We start from the raw sequence: 22423 nt of genomic DNA, 5'->3' as shown, positions 1-22423 counted from the left end.
ATGGCTCCCTGTGTTGACAGTTACCATTAATGATAGCGCCCTATAGCACTTAACAGATATAAGTTACCATCCTGGAATGGAATATTAAGTTTTTAGAGCAGCTTTCCTTCTGAAATATTAGATATTTATGTTCTATTTTAGTAGTTTTACAGCAGTAGAAGACCTTAGGCTACACTAACATTTTTCGCAGTATTTGTTCCATATAGAACTAATTAGTGCACGATAGTGTCACCAATTTTGAAAGCACCGTGTTACAGCAGAAATGATTCATCCAAACGTAATAGATAACAAAACAAGCACAGCATTTAAGGCGACAGTTGTGAGAGACAGTGTGTGTAAAAAGTCCCGGAATGAGTGGTAAATTTTCAGGGAAGTGAAAGGGCCGATCATTAGAAGCAAAGACGTTTAGCAAACATGATTTCTAAAATGCATTCTTTAAGAGCTACGACCATCTGTATATCTTTGCTACTCTGAAACGCTTCTTTTCTATTGAATCAGTGTTCGTAGCTCTGAGGGTGCGGATTTTAGAGCTCGTGTTAACTGGACAAAATTGCTTCGAATGAGCGTTCGTGTCAGACCCTTGATCAGTGACCATTCCTAATGGGACAGCCAGTATGCTTGTTACCTTATTAAAAGCAAAACCGAAGATGATGATGTATCAAAGAAGAGAAGTGAACAAGCGTATCAGGTACGTACACACTACTGATCCATTGAATTAGATGTGCCCAATACATTAGTCAGACAGTTGATCCGCCACAATGGTGGGAGACGTAATTACATTCGAAAGTTTCAATATACTTAAGTTAATTCCACCAGTCTTCAGTGTCGGTGGATCCTGAAGTTAGAATACAAGGATGCCCATATGCATACACGCAGGAGCCAGGGCGGGGGGGGGGGGGGGGGGGCGGGAGGCAGCTAATGGAAAAAAATAAATATTGTGTAGTCAGGTGTTTTTCCTTCAAAAAAATTATTTAAAAGTCGGTATTACGCAGGTTTGTAACAGGTTCGGAACTTGTAATAATTAGGCTACTTATAAGTCACTACCGGCCGGAGTGGCCAAGCGGTTCTAGTCGCTTCAGTATGGAACAGCGTGACCACTACGGTCGCAGGTTCGAATCCTGCCTCGGGCATGGATGTGTGTGATGTCCTTAGGTTAGTTAGGTTTAAGTAGTTCAAAGTTCTAGAGGACTGATGACCTTAGAAGTTAAGTCCCATAGTGCTCAGAGCCATTTGAACCATTTTATAAGTCACCATTCGTCTTCTATTGCATTAAAAGTACTCCATACTCTAGGTCTTACACCCCCGCCCCCCTCCCTAAAATCTATCGCACGGGCGCCTTTCGGAGGCTATGTTAATGAAACGAATAACAACACGTTGAATTGTTAAACGCCAAAATGAAATCAGTCATGAAAAGTATAATACAAATAATAATGAACACATAACACAAGACTCTTTTTTTATTTACGTAGATACGTGGAGTTGATGGTCTAGCGGGTAGAGTGCTAGATTCCAGCCCTAGAGTTCCTGCGGTCAATAGTGGAAGCTAGACTCCAAGTGCCATTAGATTCCAATTGTAAATTTTCCGGGTTCGGTACCGGGTGGGAGCGGGAAGTTTTGTATGTTTCAGCTCTCCACGACAGCCCTAGACCGAGTAGGTCCTCTATCGGGGGATCAATCCTCGACGGAAAAAGGCGATCGTGGCTATGGAGTCGTCGCCCTCCCCCTCCCAGCGGCACGGTGAGCGAGAGTCTGCTCTCTGCCTGCAGTCAGAAGTTAAAAACTAATATCCCTTCCCTGATTACTGAAATGGGATACTTGTTCTAAGATTTTCACATTTATTATTATTTTCCATGTGCCTGGATTTTTCCTTAGAAAGCAGTTATATTAGTCTTATTTGTAGGTACACTGAAATTGTAATATATTGCTTTCTGGCTCAATCTATGTACTGCTCTTTCAAAACGATCTTCACTTTCTACAGTTATCTGTTCACTAGCATCAGGCACAGTTTAATGGTGTGCTAGATCTAATTTCAATTTCTAACTTTGTTTCATCTTTCCACTTCAAAACGTGTCACCAATACACTAATTAGTTAATTTGAGTCATGGGCGAAACTTCTGTCGAACACTATAGGTTATTAAAATTTCATCCGACATTGCCCCAACTTCAGGAGACTTATAAGAGGAATGGTAACGTTTTATCAACGCTGAAATGAATTGCCGAAAATGGTGGAACTCTACATCCTGCCGTGATGCCCATACAATTATTTTCGTCCTATGCCTTCCAACAAAGTAACGCTAAGATGGATAATAGGCGTGAACCTTAACGGTAATTCCTAAAGCATATGCCATTCGTCGATACAACGACAGACTCCACGCCACACTCAATTTCCCTCCTCCAACTGCGGGATAAAATAAATTTTTTAATATGGTGAGGTAAAGAGCAGATTATTTGACCACCATTACAACAAGTAGTTCGTTAAAATAGATATCATCTCCATAGCGTGGTAATTTGTTAGTGGAATGTTATTCGTATAATAGTCAAGATGAATTACATTGCACGATTTCTAAACTCCAAGTCTCTAGCTTCGATCTTAAAGAATTTACTTGCTTAATGAATTTTCCATTTTATTGGTCTGCGTGAAAGAGACATTAAAATGCATGCTGTGTTCTTCTAGCATTGTCAGTTATGTAAGCTTACACATAAGAGGACAGTTAAATCTTTCAAATTGTGCAAAACAAATGTCCTGTTTCATCTGTGTTATACTACATAATTGTATCCGATATGTCGGCGGGAATTCAGATCAAGCTCAGAATAGAAATTTAATATAGAAGACCTTTGCCAGCAACCAATAATAGAAGGGAAATGCATATGGCCACTCAGTGTGAAGCTACTCATAGTTGTAGGAGAAAGATGCACTCTCTCATAAATATCGCTGTGCTGTCATCACATATGCGAACAAAGAGATTAACATAGTGATGGCAACAGTTAATGGGATTATAGAAAAAGTTAAAATCAGCCATAGATCAGGTTTCAACATTTTGCATGGCGCACCCACCTTAGATGATAAAGGAAGCCGCCCTATGGGATCCGCGACCTCTCACAACCATTCAGAAGCTTGATGAACACAGGCAGCAGCAGCAATGTAGGAGCCATGTCGGACTAATCCGGATGACTTATTCAGGCGCTTAACCAAATTTTTGTTTTACTTGAGAAAAATTAGATATTACTAACTTTAAAAATTAGTATGAAGAATATGAATTTAGTAAAAGGCAAATACAAATACATCTGTCTTTACACGGTGAACAAATACATGACACAGAACTAACTGCTACACAGTAAAATATTATACTCATTGTTGAGATCCTTATTCACACGCTCAACAGTATCCATGTAAATGTATCGCACTCCATCTTACCTCCTTACATTTATGTTGCAATCAAATTACATGAAACATTCCTGAGTATTTTACAAATTTATCCTTACTCAAAGATTTGCTAAAAACGTTTGTTACATTGCTTTCTGAATCGACTCTACAAATGTCTATAATTCCATTCATATAGCACTCATTTACAAAATGGTAGTGTACCACACTATGTGGTTAATAACTGGGGCAATCCGACCAACACCAGTTTATTTGCTTCCTCTGGTGAACATAATCTATCCACCCACAATTCGCAGAAAGTGGGGGGGGGGGGCTTGCTTAGGAAATACCGCAAGCTATAGGAGAATCTGGAACTGCCCATACAGGACGACATACCAAGTCTACGACGAAATAGACTCCGTTCAAGAAACCCACCATTACTGCAAGCAGAACAGCTAGACGCCAGTAATACTTAAGTGGAAGACCTGTGGGACCAGAGCTGTCACCTTATTGAAAATCCTGAACAGCGTGAGTGGTTCCAAACGTGTAACTGTGAAACTGCTGGCACATGACTCGACAGGAAACTACAGGTCAAATTGAACAGAGCTCACACTGGGCATGGACGATGTGCAGACTCTTTAAAAATTGTGTGATAAGAAACTATGGGACCAAACTGCTGTGATTATCGATCCCGAAGCCTACACACTACTTAAACTAACTTCCGCTAAGGAGAACGCACACACCCATGCCCGAGGGAGGACTCCAACCCCCGGCAGGGGGAGCCGCGCAAACCGTGACATAAAACCTCAGACCGCACAGGTACCACACGTGGCGACTGTCTTTACAAATGGCGTCTTACAGTGTATCCTGTTTGTGATTGTGGGGCTCCAAATCAGACAATAAAACATCTTAGAGATGAATGCCCCTTTTGTTCCTAAAAAGGGAGTTGGAACAACCTCATGAAAGCCAATGATATGGCTCTTATATGGATTATGATCTTGGATACTTACATTTAGATAGTTTTATATGTAGTTTTGTATTTTCATATTCATGTTATATATAGTATAACTAAAGTTATATATTTGTATTTTTAAACGGCATGTGAGCCATACGAATAAGTAAATAATAAATAGCTCAGCAAAAGTAAATTATTTTGTGAAATTTTCTTCTTTCTTTGATTTCCAAAACATTAAATTTCCAAATAATCTAATTACATAACCTAGAGTGGAGTTATAATCTATAAATCCCTTGTCCAAACTACATCTACAAAACTATTTGAGAAATCAATATTTTCAGCTCTTTCAAATGTTAACATGAAACCTTTTGTTTGATATAAATATTTCAGAACTCACAAAGCATATTTACAGCAGTATTCTAATAGTTTTGAAGTCTACTCAAATAGTTCACACTGTAGCATATATCTGGCTGTCTTCTTGAGCTGATGTACAGGAGAGCACCTACTCCATATCATGACTTAAATATTGTGCCACTTTCAGTGTGAAATTTTTTTCCATTACAGTGCTGTGCAAATTTGAATGTTCAATCTGATATTATTAGCTAGAGATCTTGTATAGTTTCCCTGACTCAGAGTCATTATATCCTCTGCATAATTATAATTAATATTTATACAAAGATAATTATTTAACTTGCTCAATTCTTTCATCTGAAATCATTTGGATATCAGATTTTTATTTCTTGTAATTTCACTTTATCTTTAAAATAGATTAGCATGTTACTAATAAACATAATTATGTAAATTGCAGAATTTTCTGTCATCAGTGCCTACAGACATTCATTACATTTACTTCTTTGAAACCCGTGATCTGTCAAAGACTCATTTAAATAGTCATACGATGCTATGGACTTTCCATCAAACCAAACAACACATTAAATAACTTACAAAGTCTATCTTTTCTGTCCTTGTGCCCAGGGGCCTGCTCCACATAAACTTCCGAGAAGATTGTACCACTATGAAACTCAGTCATACATCCATTTGTCCTACACTTAAACCCTTTATTAGAACAGAATGACAACTTAACTTCCAATGTTTGTGTCAAATGGTTCAAATGGCTCTGAGCACTATGGGACTGAACTTCTGAGGTCATCAGTCTCCTAGAACTTAGAACTACTTAAACCTAACTAACCTAAGGACATCACACACATCCATGCCCGAGGCAGGATTCGAACTTGCGACCGTAGCGGTTGCGCGGTTCCAGACTGTAGCGCCTAGAACCGCTCGGCCACCCCGGCCGGCTGTTTGTGTCATAGCTGCTGAAGAATAAATATCATCCACTGTTTCTCTCTGTTGGAAGCGCTTACAACTAATCTTGCTTTAAAAGTATTACCTGATTTTCCATTTCACATGAAGAACAGTTACACTCACTGATTTAGTTAATAGTTTCTAGGTATTATATTTATTAGAAGTTCCAATTCCCGATTATTGCTCGCTTCCAAATTTCTTATTACTATTCATCATGGATTGTCAGCACTACAGACGTTTACATAGCTGAAGATACTCATGACATAATCATTAAAGCTACCAGACCTGCATTTTCCAATTGACCTTCTCAACTCTTGTTCCTGTTTATGATTACGATCGCTTGAATACTCTTCGTTATCACTATCTTCCAGTTGCTAAGTTACTGATTCACTGTCTATGCTGTTTCACTCAGAATCAGATTCCTTAACATCAGTACATCATTGTTGTTGTGGTCTTCATTCCAGCAACTGGTTTGATACAGTTCTCCAGGATACTCTATCTTGACAATCTGCAAGTGACTACTGGAACCTACATCCTTCTGAATCTGCTCAGTGTACTCACCTCTTGGTCGCCCTCTACGATTTTTACCCTCCACACTGCCCTTGAATACTAAATTGGTGATTCCCTGATACCTCAGAATATGTCCTACCAACCAAACCCTTCTTCTAGTGAAGTTGTGCCACAAATCCCTCTTCTCCTCAATTCTGTTCAGTAACTCGTCATTAGTTATGTTATCTATCCATTTAATCTTCAGCATTCTACTGTAACACCACATTTCGAAAGCTTCCATTCTCTTCTTGTCTAAACTATTTATCATCAATGTTTGACTTCTATACATGACTACACTCAATACAAATACTGTCAGAGAAGACATCCTGACACTTAAGTCTATACCCGCTATCAACAAATTTCCCTTCTTCAGAAACGCTTTCCTTGCCATTGCCAGTCTACAATTTATATCCTCTCTACTTCGACCATCAGCAGTAATTTTGCTTCCCTAATAGCAAAACTCTACTACTTTAGGTGTCTTATTTCCCAATATAATTCCCTCAGCATCACCTGATTTAATTTGACTCCATTCCGTTAACCTCTTTTTGCATTTGTTGATGTTCATCGTATCTCCACCTTTCAAGATACTGTCCATTCCGTTCAACTCCTCTTCCAAGTCCTTTGCTGTCTCCGACAGAGTGGAAAACCTTAAAGTTTTTATGTCTTCTCCATGGATTTTAATTCCTACTCCGAATTTTTCTTTCATTTCTTTTACTGCTTGCTCAGTATACAGTTTGAATAGCACCGGTGATAGGTTACAAGCCTGTCTCACTCCCTTCCCAGCCACTGCATCCTTTGCAAGCCCCCTCGGTTCTCATTACTGCCATCTGTTTTCTGTACAAATTTAAACAGCGTTTCGCTCCCTGTATTTTATCGCTGCCACCTTCAGAATTTGAAAGAGAGTATTCCAATCAACATTGTTAAAAGCTTTCTCTAAGTTTACTGATACTAGACACGTAGGTTTGCCTTTCCTTAATTTGTCTTCTAAGATAATTCGTAGGGTCGGTATTGCCTCACGTGTTCCAACATCTTCCCCGAGTTCGGCTTCTACCAGGTTTTCCATTCGTTGGTAAAGAATTCGTGTTAGTATTTTGCAGGCGTGACTTATTAAACTGATAGTACTGGTAATTTTCACACCTGTTAGCACCTGCTTTCTTTGGGATTGGAATTATTATATTCTGTCTGACATCATCTTCCATAATATAAATGATAAGTTTGTGGTTAATCAGTACTCTGTATGGAACTTCACTATACCATATTAAAATGCCAACTTTGAGATTTTCAGCTGTTATGGTACTCGTACAAAAAGACCACTTCCATAAACCTTTAAAAGTTTAACATCAGGTTTCTTCCCAAACAACATCTCATAAGAAGTTTTCCTTTAAATATATTAGCTGAAGCTCTGTTTCAAGGCGTTTAGTTGGACAAACTTCTTCAGGATAAAGTCTCCTACCTACTCTCGCTTCAGCTAACAGGCATCTTGACACATTTATAATTCACCTGTTGTATCTTTCAGCTGTACAATTTCATTTATGTATGCATGGAGGACATTCATTTAAAATGATTCCTTTCTGTCTTATAAATTGATACATATCTGAATTTAAATATTCTTTCCCACTGTCAAATCTCTGTTTGTTAGTAGTTTCAGGAGCTTCATTTTAAATTGCAGTTACATTTTCTGTGAGACAACTATAAACTTGACTTTTAAATTTGACTGTGTATACTCTAGCTGTTGTACTATGATCGTCAGTAAAAGTGCGTTAGCTTTACCCATGCAAATCATGAATTGATGAGGTCCATTCTAATCATTTCGAATAATCTCTAATGTTTCTATTGCTTTGCTTCCATTGTTTTCGAAAAGTAAATCGGTCATTTTGTTTTCAGTACAGGCTTTATACCTCATAAATTCAGCCTCTAAATTTGTTGGCACTTCATGAGCTACCTGATGACTACACAACGTTTTAAAATCATTAAAATTTACCTCTCCAAGTGGATGAATGCATTTGTCCTTTACCGACATATTATCTTTACTGCTGTCACTATTGACTTTAATCACTTTCTTGTAAATTTTACTTGTCGTATTACACAGCCTATGTCCTTTCAAAGCAGTTGTAAGTAAGTTATTTTGTTTATCACAGAATCTTCGAGATCTCACCTATAGCTACAATTTTTTGTTTGTTTTTCTGTTACTTTTACTCAGGTAATCAAATTTCTGTCCATGCATCTGACATAAAATATATTTTTCATTTCGAATGGGACCATGTCATCATAAACTGTAATACCCAACTTTTGTAGCTGGCAGAACTTCACCATTCGCTATTTTTACATCAAAAGGCTCCATTAAGTTTATGCATTGAGACATATAGTTCCCTTTATTAGCAGTATGATCTGAACAATCGCTAGTCAATAATCGACCAGTCTGTAAGTTGTCACTTGACTCAACATTATTAGAGCTACATACCATTGTAGGTTGTTCCTCCATTACAAACCTGCTCATGCCAGTTAGTTCTTTTGACATTCTTAGCGTCCTGGGTGACGGCTACCTCTTGAACCGTAAAGTTTACTCTGACGACATGACCAGTTATTGTCCCCACTGCGATGATCGCTTTGTCCATGTTGCCAACAGTTGCGACCGCCACGTAAATGATGCCCGCCTCGTATGCATGGGCCTCTGCTAGTTCTTCACTGGCAACAGCCACTTTTCAAAGCTCTTGGTTTGCGATATTCATAACGCAGCTGCTTCTTGTAACTCGTACTTTTTCCCTTTTAGCGAAAAGTGACATGGATATCACACTTTCCCTTCCATCATTTCTCCTAAATCCATCATTAGAAGTTCAGTTTTAACATATTACATTGTCTGATCGTGTTCTTCTTTCAAATCGTCTATCTAACCACCAATATAACGCAAGGATTCCGGCAATGTTCTGAACATGGAGTTTAGCTTTTTCCGCCACATTCGCACATGCTAATTTTAATTTATTCGCTGTTTTTTTTTTCAAACATACTTAGGAATGTTGCCACGCCACTATAGTCCTTTAACTTAATTTGTTCAGACTATTTCTACACACAATTCGTAGAACTGTTCTTTGGAGTATAGCTCCTAGAATTATTCATGATCTCAAATGCGGTTTCCTCATGGCTTACCAATTCTAGTTGCTTGTTCGAGACTGATACGTATACGTCGTTCATTGCAGTCACATTTTCTTTACCCACATACCCACCTATTCGGTGCTAGTTTTTGCTCCTGAAGCCGCTGCATAGCATTTCTTCGTTTTCAGACACATTTCCATTCTCTCTTTGCAGTTACCATGGTCTGCATGTCAGCAATGTCCAGTTCACAAAGCACACAGCTCGAAGACAACCTTGTTTTTAGTTCATAACCGATCGCTACTTTCGCAAATGATGCTCTTCTTTTTTAGTTTACAACCGCAGACTACTATCATCTGTAGAATATTTATTTAGAAGAAGGTAAATACAAATAAATCTGTCTTTATACAGTGAACACATTCATGGCACGGAACTAACTGTTGTGCAACAAAAATATAATACCCATTGTTGAGATCCCTATTAACACAGTCTGTACTATCGATATAAATGCACCAATTAATATACACAGGAATATAAATTTGGAACATAAGCATTTAGAAGAAAAACACAAAGATTTTACCTTGACTGCATCTCGGTTTTGTTCCTTCATTTGGGAGCATTTCAGCTTCAATCGACCACTGTTGCGGACTTTTGGTCCATAGTTAGAAAAGTGTGACCGTTATGTTCAGCATGTTGCCAAACAATGTTTGGTTCTTATTGTGGAACCTTATTGTTTGATGTTTGAGTTCTGTTTCTGGACAGTAATCATTGAAAACGTCTGGTCAGTCGTAAAGTATGTAAACCGTCACGTGTCTGGTCTTCAACATTTTTGCGGTTTATTTGGATCGTGGGTACTGCAGCTTTCGCGGCCTTATCATTCCCTCTGTGTCTACGTACAGTCCCCTCCGGATGTAAGACCTGATCAGATGCGGATCCTCATGTCAACCTGTCAATTAATGCGTCGACTTAACCGTATATTTCAAAAGTAAAAGTTGTGCTATGATGGAGGTAGTATTAATTTTTCGTTTTTGCTCGTTTTCCTTTGACGGTCGTGTACTATATGGTTTCAACATAACATGAGGTGACAACGCTGTGTAGATTCCTCCAGACGACGTTTCATTTTATCTGAGGACAGAGACCTTCTATATGATTTCGACACCTGTTGTTCGTTAAAAAGTCGTAGATCTATTTGTTTGGTAAGATCTACTAGGGGTTAGGGTTTTTGCGTACGTAGTTGAACTCTAAAATACAGTACCTAATATTTTGTAACGTCCTTGGTTTCACTCTTTTGTCGACACCCGGATCCATCCTCTCTGGCTCCAACTCTTGGTTATGGAATTAATTATACACTGAAGAGCCAAAGAAACAGGTACACCTGCCGAATATTGTGTAGGGCCCCCGCAAGCACGCGAAAGTGCTGCAACACGACGTGGCTGGGATTCGACTAATGTCTGAAGTAGAGCTGAAGGAAACTGCCGTCATGAATCCTGTAGGGCTGTCCGTAAATCCGTAAGAGTACGACGGGGTGGAGATCTCTTCTGAATTGCACGTAGAAGGGCATCCCTGATATGCTCAATATTGTTCATGTCGAGGGAGTTTGGTTGCCACCGGAAGTGTTTAAACTCAGAAGAGTGTTCCTGGAGCCACTCTGTAGCAGTTCTGGACGTATGGGGTGTCGCATGGTCCTGCTGGAATTGTCCAAGTCTGTCGGAGTGCACAATGGACATGAATGGATGCAAGTGATCACACAGGATGCTTACGTACGTTTCACCTGTCAGAGTCCTATCTAGACTTATCAGGGGTCCAAGATCACTCCAACTGCACACGCACCACACCATTATAGAGTGTCCACCAATTTCGAAAGTCCACCGTTGAGATACAGGGCCCATGGATTCATGAGGTTATCTCCATACCCGTACACGTCCATATGCTCAATACAATTTGAGTCGAGACTCCCCCGACCAGGCAACATGATTGCAGGCATCAACCGTTCAATGTCGGTGTTTTACAGGCCCAGGCGAGACGTAAAGCTTTGTGCCGTGCAGTCATCAATGGTACGTGAGTGGGCCTTTGGCTCCGAAAGTCCATATCGATGATGTTTCGTTGAATGGTTCGCACGCTGACAGTTGTTGATGGTCCAGCTCTGAAATATGCTGCAATTTGCGTCCTCTTCAGTCGTCGTTGGTCCCGTTCTTGCAGGATCTTTTTCCGGCCGCAGCAATGTCGAAGATTTTATGTTTTACCGGATTCCTGATATAGAAGGTACACTCGTGAAATGGTGACACGGGAAAATCCCCATTTCATCGCTATCTCAGAGATGCTGTGTCCCATCGCTCTTGCGCCGATTATAGCACCACATTCAAACTCACTCAGATCTTGATAACCTGCCATTGTAGCAGCAGTAAATGATCTAACAACTGCGAGAGAGTGTTGCTGTCTTATATAGACGTCGCCGATAGCAGCGCCTTATTCTGCCTGTTTACGTATCTCTGTATGTCAATACGCATACCTATAGTAGTTCCCTTGGCGCTTCCGTGTATGGAGGCACTGGGTGTGTCACCATGATGCCCAGTCAGTGTTATTGCTACTGCCCTTGTGAAGTGCTAAGAGATCGTTTTGATTAAAGGTCTGAGAGTGTCGAAGGAAGTGTTTCTGCTCCACGACATCATCTCAGCTCATTGCGTATAGGACACAGCGACACACGACGTATTTTTTGAGATAACACATCTTACCTCAAGCTTAGTATTTTCCAGACATAGCACCAACTGACTTCCTACTCTTCCCTGAAAAGCGAAAATGCAGGCTTCTATAACTAAGATCTTCGTCAAGTCGTGAGGGAAAAAATGTCGCACTTCAGGATGGATGAATAGAGAAGGATTAACACCTTCGCCTAGTCTCAAATTCGTATATCGATTTTTACGAGTCGACAATTAAAGTTTTACTCCTCTCCTTCATATTTCAATAACAAGGAATGGAACTGTTTTGTTTGTCAGCGAACTGTGAACCTGATTTTACTGTCATGTGCTTGAGAATTCTGTTGCTCTCTGCAGGACCATGAAACACAGAAAAAGCGACTCCAGCAAGGTGCTGGGTTCTGAGGCGCTAGTGCTGGGCCTGTTAGGTCTTTGGAGGCCGCAGCAAGGTGGCGGGAACTTGCCTGGAGTTCTGCTGGCGTCTGTAACTCTGCTCTCCGTCGCTGCAGTTCCTGCTGGGGCTGCTCTCAGACTGTGTGCTGATTTTCCAGAAGAGCTGGAGGATCTGGCACTCTGCAGCTACATGCTTATTATTTGCTCAGGATCTTTCATCAAGGTGAGGCTCACAACGTTTCATATAATGACAGCACTCGGAAAAGTGACGTACGGATTTGAAGGGCTGTGCAGGTCACCATGCCGATATAGCTGGTGTTTCATATTTTATTTTCTTTCTAAGTTTTCGCTTTAATATTGTTATGTAATGTTCAAGTAACAGTTGGTTCTTGCCTACGTGCCATGCAGGATCGTCCATTCAGAAATGATGAGTACACAACAGGATGCTTGCGAGAGAAGCCACTTATTGACTGCTGGCCACTATCTTGAGTGTCGGATCTAGACTGGGCTCTCTCTCTGCCACCGGGTTTCAGCTGGCAATGACATGAGCGACCTCCTCACCGTCCATCCTTCCAGAACACTGGAACTATGATCTTTTCATGATCACCATCACTGGCTGACCATCTCACTAGCCGACCAAGGAGGCCCCTTATCTATATAGCCTAAAGAATGTCTCTTTTATTGAAGAAACTCGCTCTAAAAGTTCAAATTCCTGCCTGTCGTGGGCAGGTTCCTCTCTGCACCTGAACACAACAGCTCTGAAAGAAATGTTTCTAGAAGATAGCAAATTCCCTGTGTTAGGGTTCATTGCAAAATTTTTGACTGTATTTTCGCACTGATCTAAACTCACAAATAACTCTACACTCTTTCACAGAAATGGGCCTGGGCGAGAAGAAGAGCCCTTGGTCAGATTTCACCAGGGCACTACATCTCCACTGCATCCCCTCGCCATTCCATTCTATTCTTCCCACGTGTCAAATTAGGATTATAAATCAGATCATTGATGTTTGTCAGGTACTTTCTACCAAATGACCACTTGATTACAATCCACTGATCAAGTGAATTTGTGAATCTGTCAAGACACTTCTTGCATAAATCATTAGTTTATTTTCTTGTAATATTTTCCTGGAAATTATAGTAGTGTACAATAATGTAACATAAAACTCCAACTCTTAGAAAAGATGCCCGGATTGAATGAAATCTTAGAGGAAGTTTATGAACACTGTACCAGCAGTAAATGAATGAATTGTGTTCACTCTGTTTCAACAACTCCCTCTCTTGTGTGATTGGAAAAATCAGCATTCTCCAAGTTTCTTATATAAAGCGCCATTGAACGAAGCAGGGAAACTAAAAGTGCTGACGGGTAACATTTAGTCTTTTAGAGATCAAATAGTGGTGTACTTGGAACCAGAGAAGGTATGATGATCGTACACAGTGACAAAATGGTACCAGACCATGCAGTTACCCACATGATGGGATGAATGACATCCATACTTCGTAATGCACTATGTAGCTTCTTTGGCTCGATGCAAGTGCACACACTCCATTGCATCGACGTTTAATTTCCAGAAACTTTGACCGCTCACCAATGCAATACCAAGTGAACCCTGTGGGTGGGTCGGCCAGTGAGGACGAACGGTTCTAGGCGCTTCAGTCTGGAATCGCGTGACCACTACGGTCGCAGGTTCGAATCCTGCCTCGGGCATGGATGTGTGTGATGTCCCTAGGTTTATGTAGTTCTAAGTTCTAGGGGACTGATGACCTCAGCTGTCAAGCATACCAACCTGTGGCTGGTATGCTTAATAGCGGACTGTAGTATGCTATAAAGGAGTGACGCTCCTGCAGTGACAGCATGCCTATTAGCTGTCACTATGGTGACCGAAATCTGACATCATGCTTTGCTGACTGGTCAGCCAGTCGATTGTATTTTAGCGAATCGGTTAAAGAAATGTATGTCAAAGGTATCAGGCACTTCTTTCAAGCACTTTCCCTACCTACCATCCCAGACCAACTTTCTGGAAAGAAGCAGTTTACTCTGATAAAATACGGTGACATGGGATGCCATCAATGCTCTGCTGAATAAACAAGCATACTCACACCCCAGTGTCAACGCACAGTGTCAACCAATAGCGAATGGGTGAAGTGAGTCAAATGTGTGGTTATCAGAGGGTCTTAGAGGGCAGAGTGGATTTTCATCTCCCACTTGCCGCCTAGTCGTCGTACAGAGCGCACAGTTTCTTGGTCTCTAGCTTGTGGACAGTGTGGGTGGCCTCGTGCAGCTCACCTCTGGCCTGCTCTCCAGGACAGGTCACCAGCCACACAAGTGAGAAGTGATTCCTCTCATTCTTCCTGTTTCTTTTCTTTGTTCACGGCGCAGTTAGACTGGTTGTCAGCCTCTGCTCTTGTACTGAGAATGAATAACTGTCATTGAGAATGAATAACTCTTTTATATCACCAAGTCTCTTTTGACCTTCACCAATCTCACTACATAACCTGTATAACTTGTATAATTATCGTTAGGTCTCGAGAATGACTGCGAAGTTCTCGGTTGAAATTGAAGCTGTGTGGCAGGTCAGAAATCGTCGCCACTGTTACCCACACTGTCTGGGTGCTGTGGACAGGCTAGGAATGGGTCGTGTTCGCACCTTCTGCCACGCCAGGGTCAGAGTCTAACTGTTCGTCCACCAACGCGGCTTGTGAACTGAGCCATGGGTTCACCATGCAATGGAGTGCAGCACAAAGTACACATATTCGCGACATGCTTTCCAGTGCCTGCTGTGAGTGGGGAGCACACGATTCCACTGAATGTAGCCTAACGCTGCCGCTCACAGCCATCCTCCCCTTAGTTGGCTGTTGCCCAACGGAGTCGCTCACCACGTGCCTGCCTGCTGGCTCTACTGAGAGCGTCGCCAAGTCTACCTGGGCACCACCCACCGGTTGCCGCACGACTTAGCCTGCCAGCCACGTTGTCGATACCGCAGACCATAATGTTCAATGCCACTTAGTCATTTGGCACATTTCAGTCCGTTAATCACTGATCACCAGCATTATGATACCGTCACCAAAGTGGCATCAGGCCGCTGCAGTCTATAGCTGTGTAGACCATCAGCTGATACGTGCTTCCCGTCGTTGAGCTGTGCCAAGTCGCTGCCGACCTGTAGCCACGTCTTACTTGCTAGTAGCCGCTTGCTGCAAATCATACTGCCATCCAGTTGCACGGCCTACATTGCTCTGTGCCATGCGGCCCATCCGTCACCTGTCTGTCGAAGCAGCCTGCTTGCAGCTGCTCTGCCTGAGGGTTCTAGCATCTTCCCGAAGGCCACATTGCTGTTGCGCAGTTGCAGCACTGTTCACCCTGCCAAAGACCTTCTGTCACATGCATACTCTCTCTGCTGACCACGCGTGTGGTTGCTGCCATCAAACACAGAATGGATAAAATTTTCACACTGCCCAAGTCCATGTGCCACATGCATACTATTTGTGCTGATCACACGTGCGGTTGCTGCAATGAAGCACAGAATGGATACGTTCCCTTCACTGCTGGCTCAGTGATAGCGAAAAGGAACTTCTGAGCAAAATTATAGCTTTAAATGGACAAAAACCCAAAGAACTTTCTGACTTCACCAGCAATTGTATCATTTGGAGAAGGTTGGTGTGTGCTGAAATGCAAATCCCATAGGGTTAAACTAAATGGGGACAGATTAGAAAATAGGTTTATTTCACGTGACTAGTGGCTATACAATGACGGTAGTGATGCTACCACTAGGAAGTGATGTATAACGTGGTACATGGGAAGGTGTCGGCGAGTAGCACCTTGTCAGAAGAGGTGGAAGTGTAGACGACCCAAAGTGCTGATCTAATATCAAAATTATTAACAACCAGACATGACTAAATCAGTATATCTGCAGCAGACAGCCATCAGGTTGCTGGTAATATCCTCAGTAACCGACAGCATAGACGGCATGGATGCGACAGTTTCCGATTTGGTCACCGTATAGGCAGGGGCGTTGACCGACTGATTGGCTGTGACTGCGGGCTGACTTTGGGCCTCGGCTTTTCTTCCACGCCGCTACTGTTCTATGCTGCTACAGATACATTAGTGACTGGTGAAGTGCTGTAATTGGCACAACATTTAGTTTGTTTCTCATGTACTCTGTTGCACTACCCACACGGTTTTGTTAAACAAACGTGATGAGCAGTGAGGACACTGCCATGAACAGCATTGTTTAGCGATGTATGCCCTTAAGTGTTATTTTTAAGTTGGCTTCTGTTATTGAATTTTCTTGCTAATAATATTTATTCAGTGATTGTGGTGTGGACTATTAGGGAAAACCCGTGGATCTGTATTTCTTAGAAATTATGTTCTTATTCTGATTATTATGCAGTGTTGTAAACTACTTTCAAGGACCTTCCGCCTGCCAAGATGTTGATTACCAGCTACGGAGTGTCCGAGTTGGACGTGGCATTCCCTTCTGATTAGCTTAGGTGTCATGACAAACACTGTCTCTTTTATCTTTCCTAAGAGATTTATTACTGCTAGGGAGTGTCCCTATTAAATTGTCTAAGGCAGAATCGAAATATACTATGTACACAATAGGTGGCTGTAATTTTTAAACCTGGTGAGACTGAGTTCTTACTTCAAGCCCGGATACCGAAGCTGCAGTGACGTGCAGGCTTCGGAAGGTAAGATTCATACCATTACACTCTTCATTCCTAATGTGTCTTTCAGATTACCAGCGGGAATAGGAGACTTTGGGCCCATCGGTACCTGCACTGTCGTTACTGACGATCAGCATCTGCTGCCACGGAAACCAGCAAGACACTGTGTGAAATGCCAAATTGTGGGAATAAAACATTATCTCTTTCTTGTTTCACCACACCTATTTGCTATGTCTTGGTTGCTCGTTTCCTACCTGGCTCTTTTTCATTAGTGATACTTGCTCTATAAAACTAGATTACACAAAGAATATGAAAGTGATGGTGGTAGTATACTGGGTATAATATAATTTAGGAAGTTAATTCTTTATTAAGTACTTTATAATATATAACACGCATAAACTATATGTAAGTTTGGTGCATGTACTTGTCAGATATTTGTAGTTATAAATGACAGAGACAATGTGTGATCTCATATTCTTCATATGTTTCAAGTTGCTGTAAACATTAGTGAGTTTTGTGAGAAAGAATTCAGTTTTTTTCAGCACTACAACATAAGTATAAATGCGTAGGAATAAGGTGTTGAAGTATATTCTTTCTCATTTATTGTATAGGTCTTAGCTATTTTCGTGTGATAACCAGTTTGCAATATGTGAATATGGGAGGTCTTCCTTGGTAGTGGAAACATTGTTCTTAGCTTTACCCTGTCAATAAACATGGTTTTAACCTGTCACGTAACTTATTCATAGTTTTCTAATGTTACACTGCTCTGTATTTGAGTTAATGCATCTTCTTCTGTTCATTTTCAAGAAGTAAGTGTTAAAAGTACTGCATACATATTAATTACGACCACGGAACTGACTGCTTGCATTCTGCTTTTCTCTGTAAAGCTTTCCTCCAACGATGGTACTCTGTTCGTGTTCGCTAGCTTTAACTAGCCTAATTTCACCTGAAATCTAAGTTACAATGTTCTCTTGTACACTCTTGTTCTTTTCTGATCGTAGTTTGTCGTCTTTACGTGTCTACATTGTGGTTCCCTTCTAGATGAAGGATTCCTAAGATGGTTGACTAAGATCTTATGAATCTTGCGTTTGCTGCACTGAGCCATCATGAAAACATTGAAACATCCAATTTCTGACGTCAGAAAACGACAAAAATATCTGTGCTTGCCACACTGAATTAAGCTTTCCATGATTTGTTTTGTCTCCTAAGTTCACCTTTCTTTGAGGTCATTCTAACCAGCGTACACATTTCTGCAGCGCGTGGCCGCGTCCTATCCCCTTTCCACCCTTCGCATCTCGCAGAGCAGCGTCTTCCCCACTTTCTCAGCCTCCAAGGCCTGGCAGTGCGTTCTCATCGTCTCCTTATCCGTCCTGCGGAAGCTACGTCTCACACCACAAGGAGTACCCCCTCCTCACCAGAGTACTTTGGAACGGAAATTGTGAATTTATTTTTATGTTTTTAAGGGAATTGTTCGTTTAATGTTCATGTTATGAAAAGTGGAATGCTAGTAAAGTAGACAACTTATTAACAAGGCTAACGCAGTTTTACTTGAGAATGTCCAGTTTTATTAGAGATTGAATAACAGATGATTAATATCGAAAGTTCATCCTGTTTTAAGCACATTATGACCTTGTATTTAGTCCTGCTGAATGCAGGTGGCTCCCTCTTGCCAGTTTCACGTTTTATACATCCCACACAGAATTTTAAGCAATGGAAATTTTTGTGTGATTTATCTTTCACTGGTTCCTGGGAAATGAAGCTTAAGTTTCGTTGGCCTGTTACTACTCTTATATTCTGAATTTGCCATTGAAGGAGACTGCTTAAGACATTTTTGATGCTACGAATCACCATTTAGTGTTCACATACTAGTTCTGTATCTGATCCCTTAACTGTTGTCTCTACATAGCTATAGCAATAACTATTTATGAGTGCATGAAATGTTTTGAAGCAACTGTGAAACCGTCTGTTGAATTTTTTATTGTTTGCTGAATGGAAAAAGGAAGTTTGTCACTTCTACTGTAACTGCTAATGCAGTACACTCTATTCGCTGTGCACCTGTATTGGGTTCGGTCATTTGCAGCTGACTAAATTTGGTTTGGGGAAATCAACGGTAACTGACTTTTGTTCCATAAAATACTTTCATGGTCGGTATTTGTGATATTGATCATATTTGATTTCAGAGGATACGTCTGTGGTCCAAAGCATATATCTCTGCCTAGCTTCTTCCTCTGCTGGAGATTTCACTACAGGCTTTAACGATTCAGAAAGCTGTTAGAAACTCAAAACAATTTCAGCAAACCAACTTGTTTATATGTGCCCACGCAGTAGTCCTTTTGTGGCGTCATCAGACCACTGCCTAGTGCTAAATAAACGAACAGTGCCAACTCTACAAGCTGCAGGGCTTACGTCGGCGGGGCTCCTCTGTCCAAGGAAGCTGTCGAGGCCTACGTGAAAGACAGGCCACGGCGCCTACGTCACGAAGATTGTCTTGCGCTCGCTCGCTCCGATCAGCAGACAAACTACGTTTCTCCACCTGTTAACTCGTAACTAGGCGTGTCTGTACAAACTAAAACCGAATCTTCTACTGGAATCCGCTATTATCGAATCTTACTCTTATTAGTCCTATGACGATGGGAAGTTCATGGGCCTACTTATAATTTGTTACGGGTGTTCTTGCATACAATGAAATAAAATCATGCTAAAATGATTATCAGTTGCATAAGTCACCACTTCCAGCATGAAGTGAGTACCGTTAAGCAGAAAAGACTAAATGTTATAAACAAGCCGTTATACCATTTATATCGAGTACTGATGTTAGATTAAATTTTGCTTTAGTACTGTTAATCAGTAAGACTTCATAACAGCACATTCCAGTGGAAGATGGAATTCTCGTTAGTACTTACACGCCCACCCCTGCGAGTTAACAGGTTTACAAACGCATTTTGTCTGCTGAGCTGAGCGAGCGAGCGAGTTCAGGACTATCTTCGTGATGTACGCGCCGCGGCCTGTCTTTCTCGTGGGCCTCGGGATGCTGTCTAATGACGTCATGAACCGACCGTTGAGTAGAGGGAGATCTTAACACTTCCGCTTGATGAGCTGTCTATGACTGCTTCCTGAGTCGTTAAAGCCTGTCTCCAGAAGTGAAAGACGAAATGTTAGGCACAGAATTATGACCTTAAGCCCATAATCAAATATCAGAAATATTAAATATTCCTTGCAATTGTTTAAACATAAAATAGAACCTTTCTACAATAGTACAATATTGTGGACTCTAGATTTTATTGAGTGTATTTAATAGCTTTTTAACAATTGAACCTAATTTTTTTATGCATACGTTGTGAAGGAACAGATTATCAGTTTCATTTTACATTTAAAATGGAATTTATTATTAAATTCTTAAATTATGGTAGGTGGAATGTTAATTATATAGATAGTTGATTTACAAGGCTAATGTAGTTTTCTGAAGAATTTCCACTTTATTGTGGGTTTAGTAACAGGGGATTAATCTTAAAAATTCTTAATGAGTCAACTGACGTTTGTATTTCGATTCCATTCTACAATAACCGTATTGCATGACATTGTTGATTAATTTTAATTAATTTCCTTAAATTGAACCACTCGTTTTCACATCTAGCCGACGATTCATAAACACGGGCTCGCTTACATTGCTCTTCAGCATTTTGAAGGAATTTACTTGTAATCACGACAGGCAAGGACTCGTTCGGACACACACTCGGTGACACAATTTCTTGTGCTGCTAAGGCAATGACATCGCAGTTTTCTGTTCTGCCAATATCGATGGGCAGTTGCCTGTGACACTAACCTCATTTACTTTTTGGCCTCCCCTGCTCAGTTTTTATCCTCCTGCTGTGCTACCAACGCTATTCTGTGTTTCTTCTTTCGTCAACGAAGGGTGCCTCGCACTTAACCCCTTGTGACTGTACCAGTTTTTCTATCTCGCTTTCCCATCCATGATTACTAAGGCAGCGTGCTTTCCTTCTTACAGATTCTGTCTAGGTATGTTCCCTGAAGCTCTCCTGCTGGGACTGAGCTTTGAGCTTTCTTTTATTCTCCCTGCCCATGATTAATAATCAGCTGACTTTCTTACCAATAACTTCTTATTCTGATATTTCATTTTAGTAACTCCTTTGAAGTATTCATAAATACCTTTCCAAACTTAATTACACATGTGTACACAAGATTTGTAGTTATTTCTACGATTTGCTGTGAGACTATCTATATATGCTAAAGAAATAAGACATTCTACATTGAAAGTTGGGATTTCATTCTTACTATATCTAAGTATATGAGAATAATTCGTCATAAAGTAGAACATGTTGTTTCTTAGTATTTCTATTTTTGACATGACATGAGAGCATGTGTATTGGGAGAAAGTTAGGATTTCACAAAATCAATGAAACGACAATGGCCTAGATCTGTCTACTTAGTGATCGTATGTCTCATTATTGGAGAATACTACAACAAGACAAACATTTATAATTTATTTGAATGAGTGTTACAAGTTTATTTCAAAAGATTACTTTCATTTTGATGATTAGGATTTTAACCGTAAGGTATAAGAGAAATTTAAGTATATAAAAATCCACATCCCTATGAAAACGCTACAGACATCATCTGTAAGACAACAATCACATAGACTCTAGTAAGCTGCGTTTCTGAAGGAGTGTTTGCTGCCCTTTTGTAAATCTGATCTGGTGAAATACCATTTCCCATGGAAGGGGGAGAAGTGTGTACAGGATGGCCATAAAGTCGAGAATATTTTAGAGAACTGGTGAAAAATATTTGTTTCAAATATACCGGCCACACTCTTCAAGCATTTTCCAAGCTTCACTCCTTATGCCATTTCAGCGCCTACATACCAACGAAGTTCGCTTTTCAGCACAGAAGGAGTTCACTTTGGTAGTAGCTGCTGACATGAGATGACTGAAACGATCTTCTGAATAAACCAGCATACCCACACTATTGTGTTAATCAAAAGCGAACATGAGAACTGAGTCACGCAAGTGATCACTAGTGAGTGCCGGGTCCACCCCAACCCTCATCTCAGAGCGAACCATCACTGAAAATATATCCAAAGTTCGTTTAATTTAACTCTCTTTTTTCGCCACATCCCTTCTGCTATTCACCCACACTCCTGCATATCCACGACGCGAACTAACGTCTTACATTTTGTGCAACCGACAACTCACAGCGTGGAGAGTGATTGGGCAGTAATGTATCCAGGTAGTCTTTGATGCCATATTATGGTGTTAGGAGATGATACTGCAGCACATAAGATCGCCACGCCTTATTGAAAACTCAGGATCGTAGGTAACGTGCTATTCTGTAACTATGCTAAATTACGTATTTTCATGTAGCCAGTCTGTATGTGAACTGTAGTTCAACAACTGATAACCGAAA

General features: G+C 40.8%; 1 protein-coding gene across 1 annotated transcript in view; it reads left to right on the top strand.

Annotated features, from left to right (window-relative positions):
- Positions 1 to 647: 647 nt before the first annotated feature.
- The window catches only part of LOC126200504 (odorant receptor Or1-like), a 47227-nt gene continuing 25451 nt past the window's right edge, over positions 648 to 22423 (top strand). Inside the window, exons 1-2 of the mRNA XM_049936717.1 lie at positions 648 to 688; positions 12308 to 12566. Coding sequence (XP_049792674.1) covers positions 648 to 688; positions 12308 to 12566 — 300 coding nt within the window. The remainder of the gene's footprint in view (positions 689 to 12307; positions 12567 to 22423) is intronic.

This window comes from Schistocerca nitens, chromosome 1 (genome assembly GCF_023898315.1).
Source record: "Schistocerca nitens isolate TAMUIC-IGC-003100 chromosome 1, iqSchNite1.1, whole genome shotgun sequence".
Classification (NCBI taxonomy): domain Eukaryota; kingdom Metazoa; phylum Arthropoda; class Insecta; order Orthoptera; family Acrididae; genus Schistocerca; species Schistocerca nitens.
This window is presented reverse-complemented; position numbering and strand designations above follow the sequence as displayed.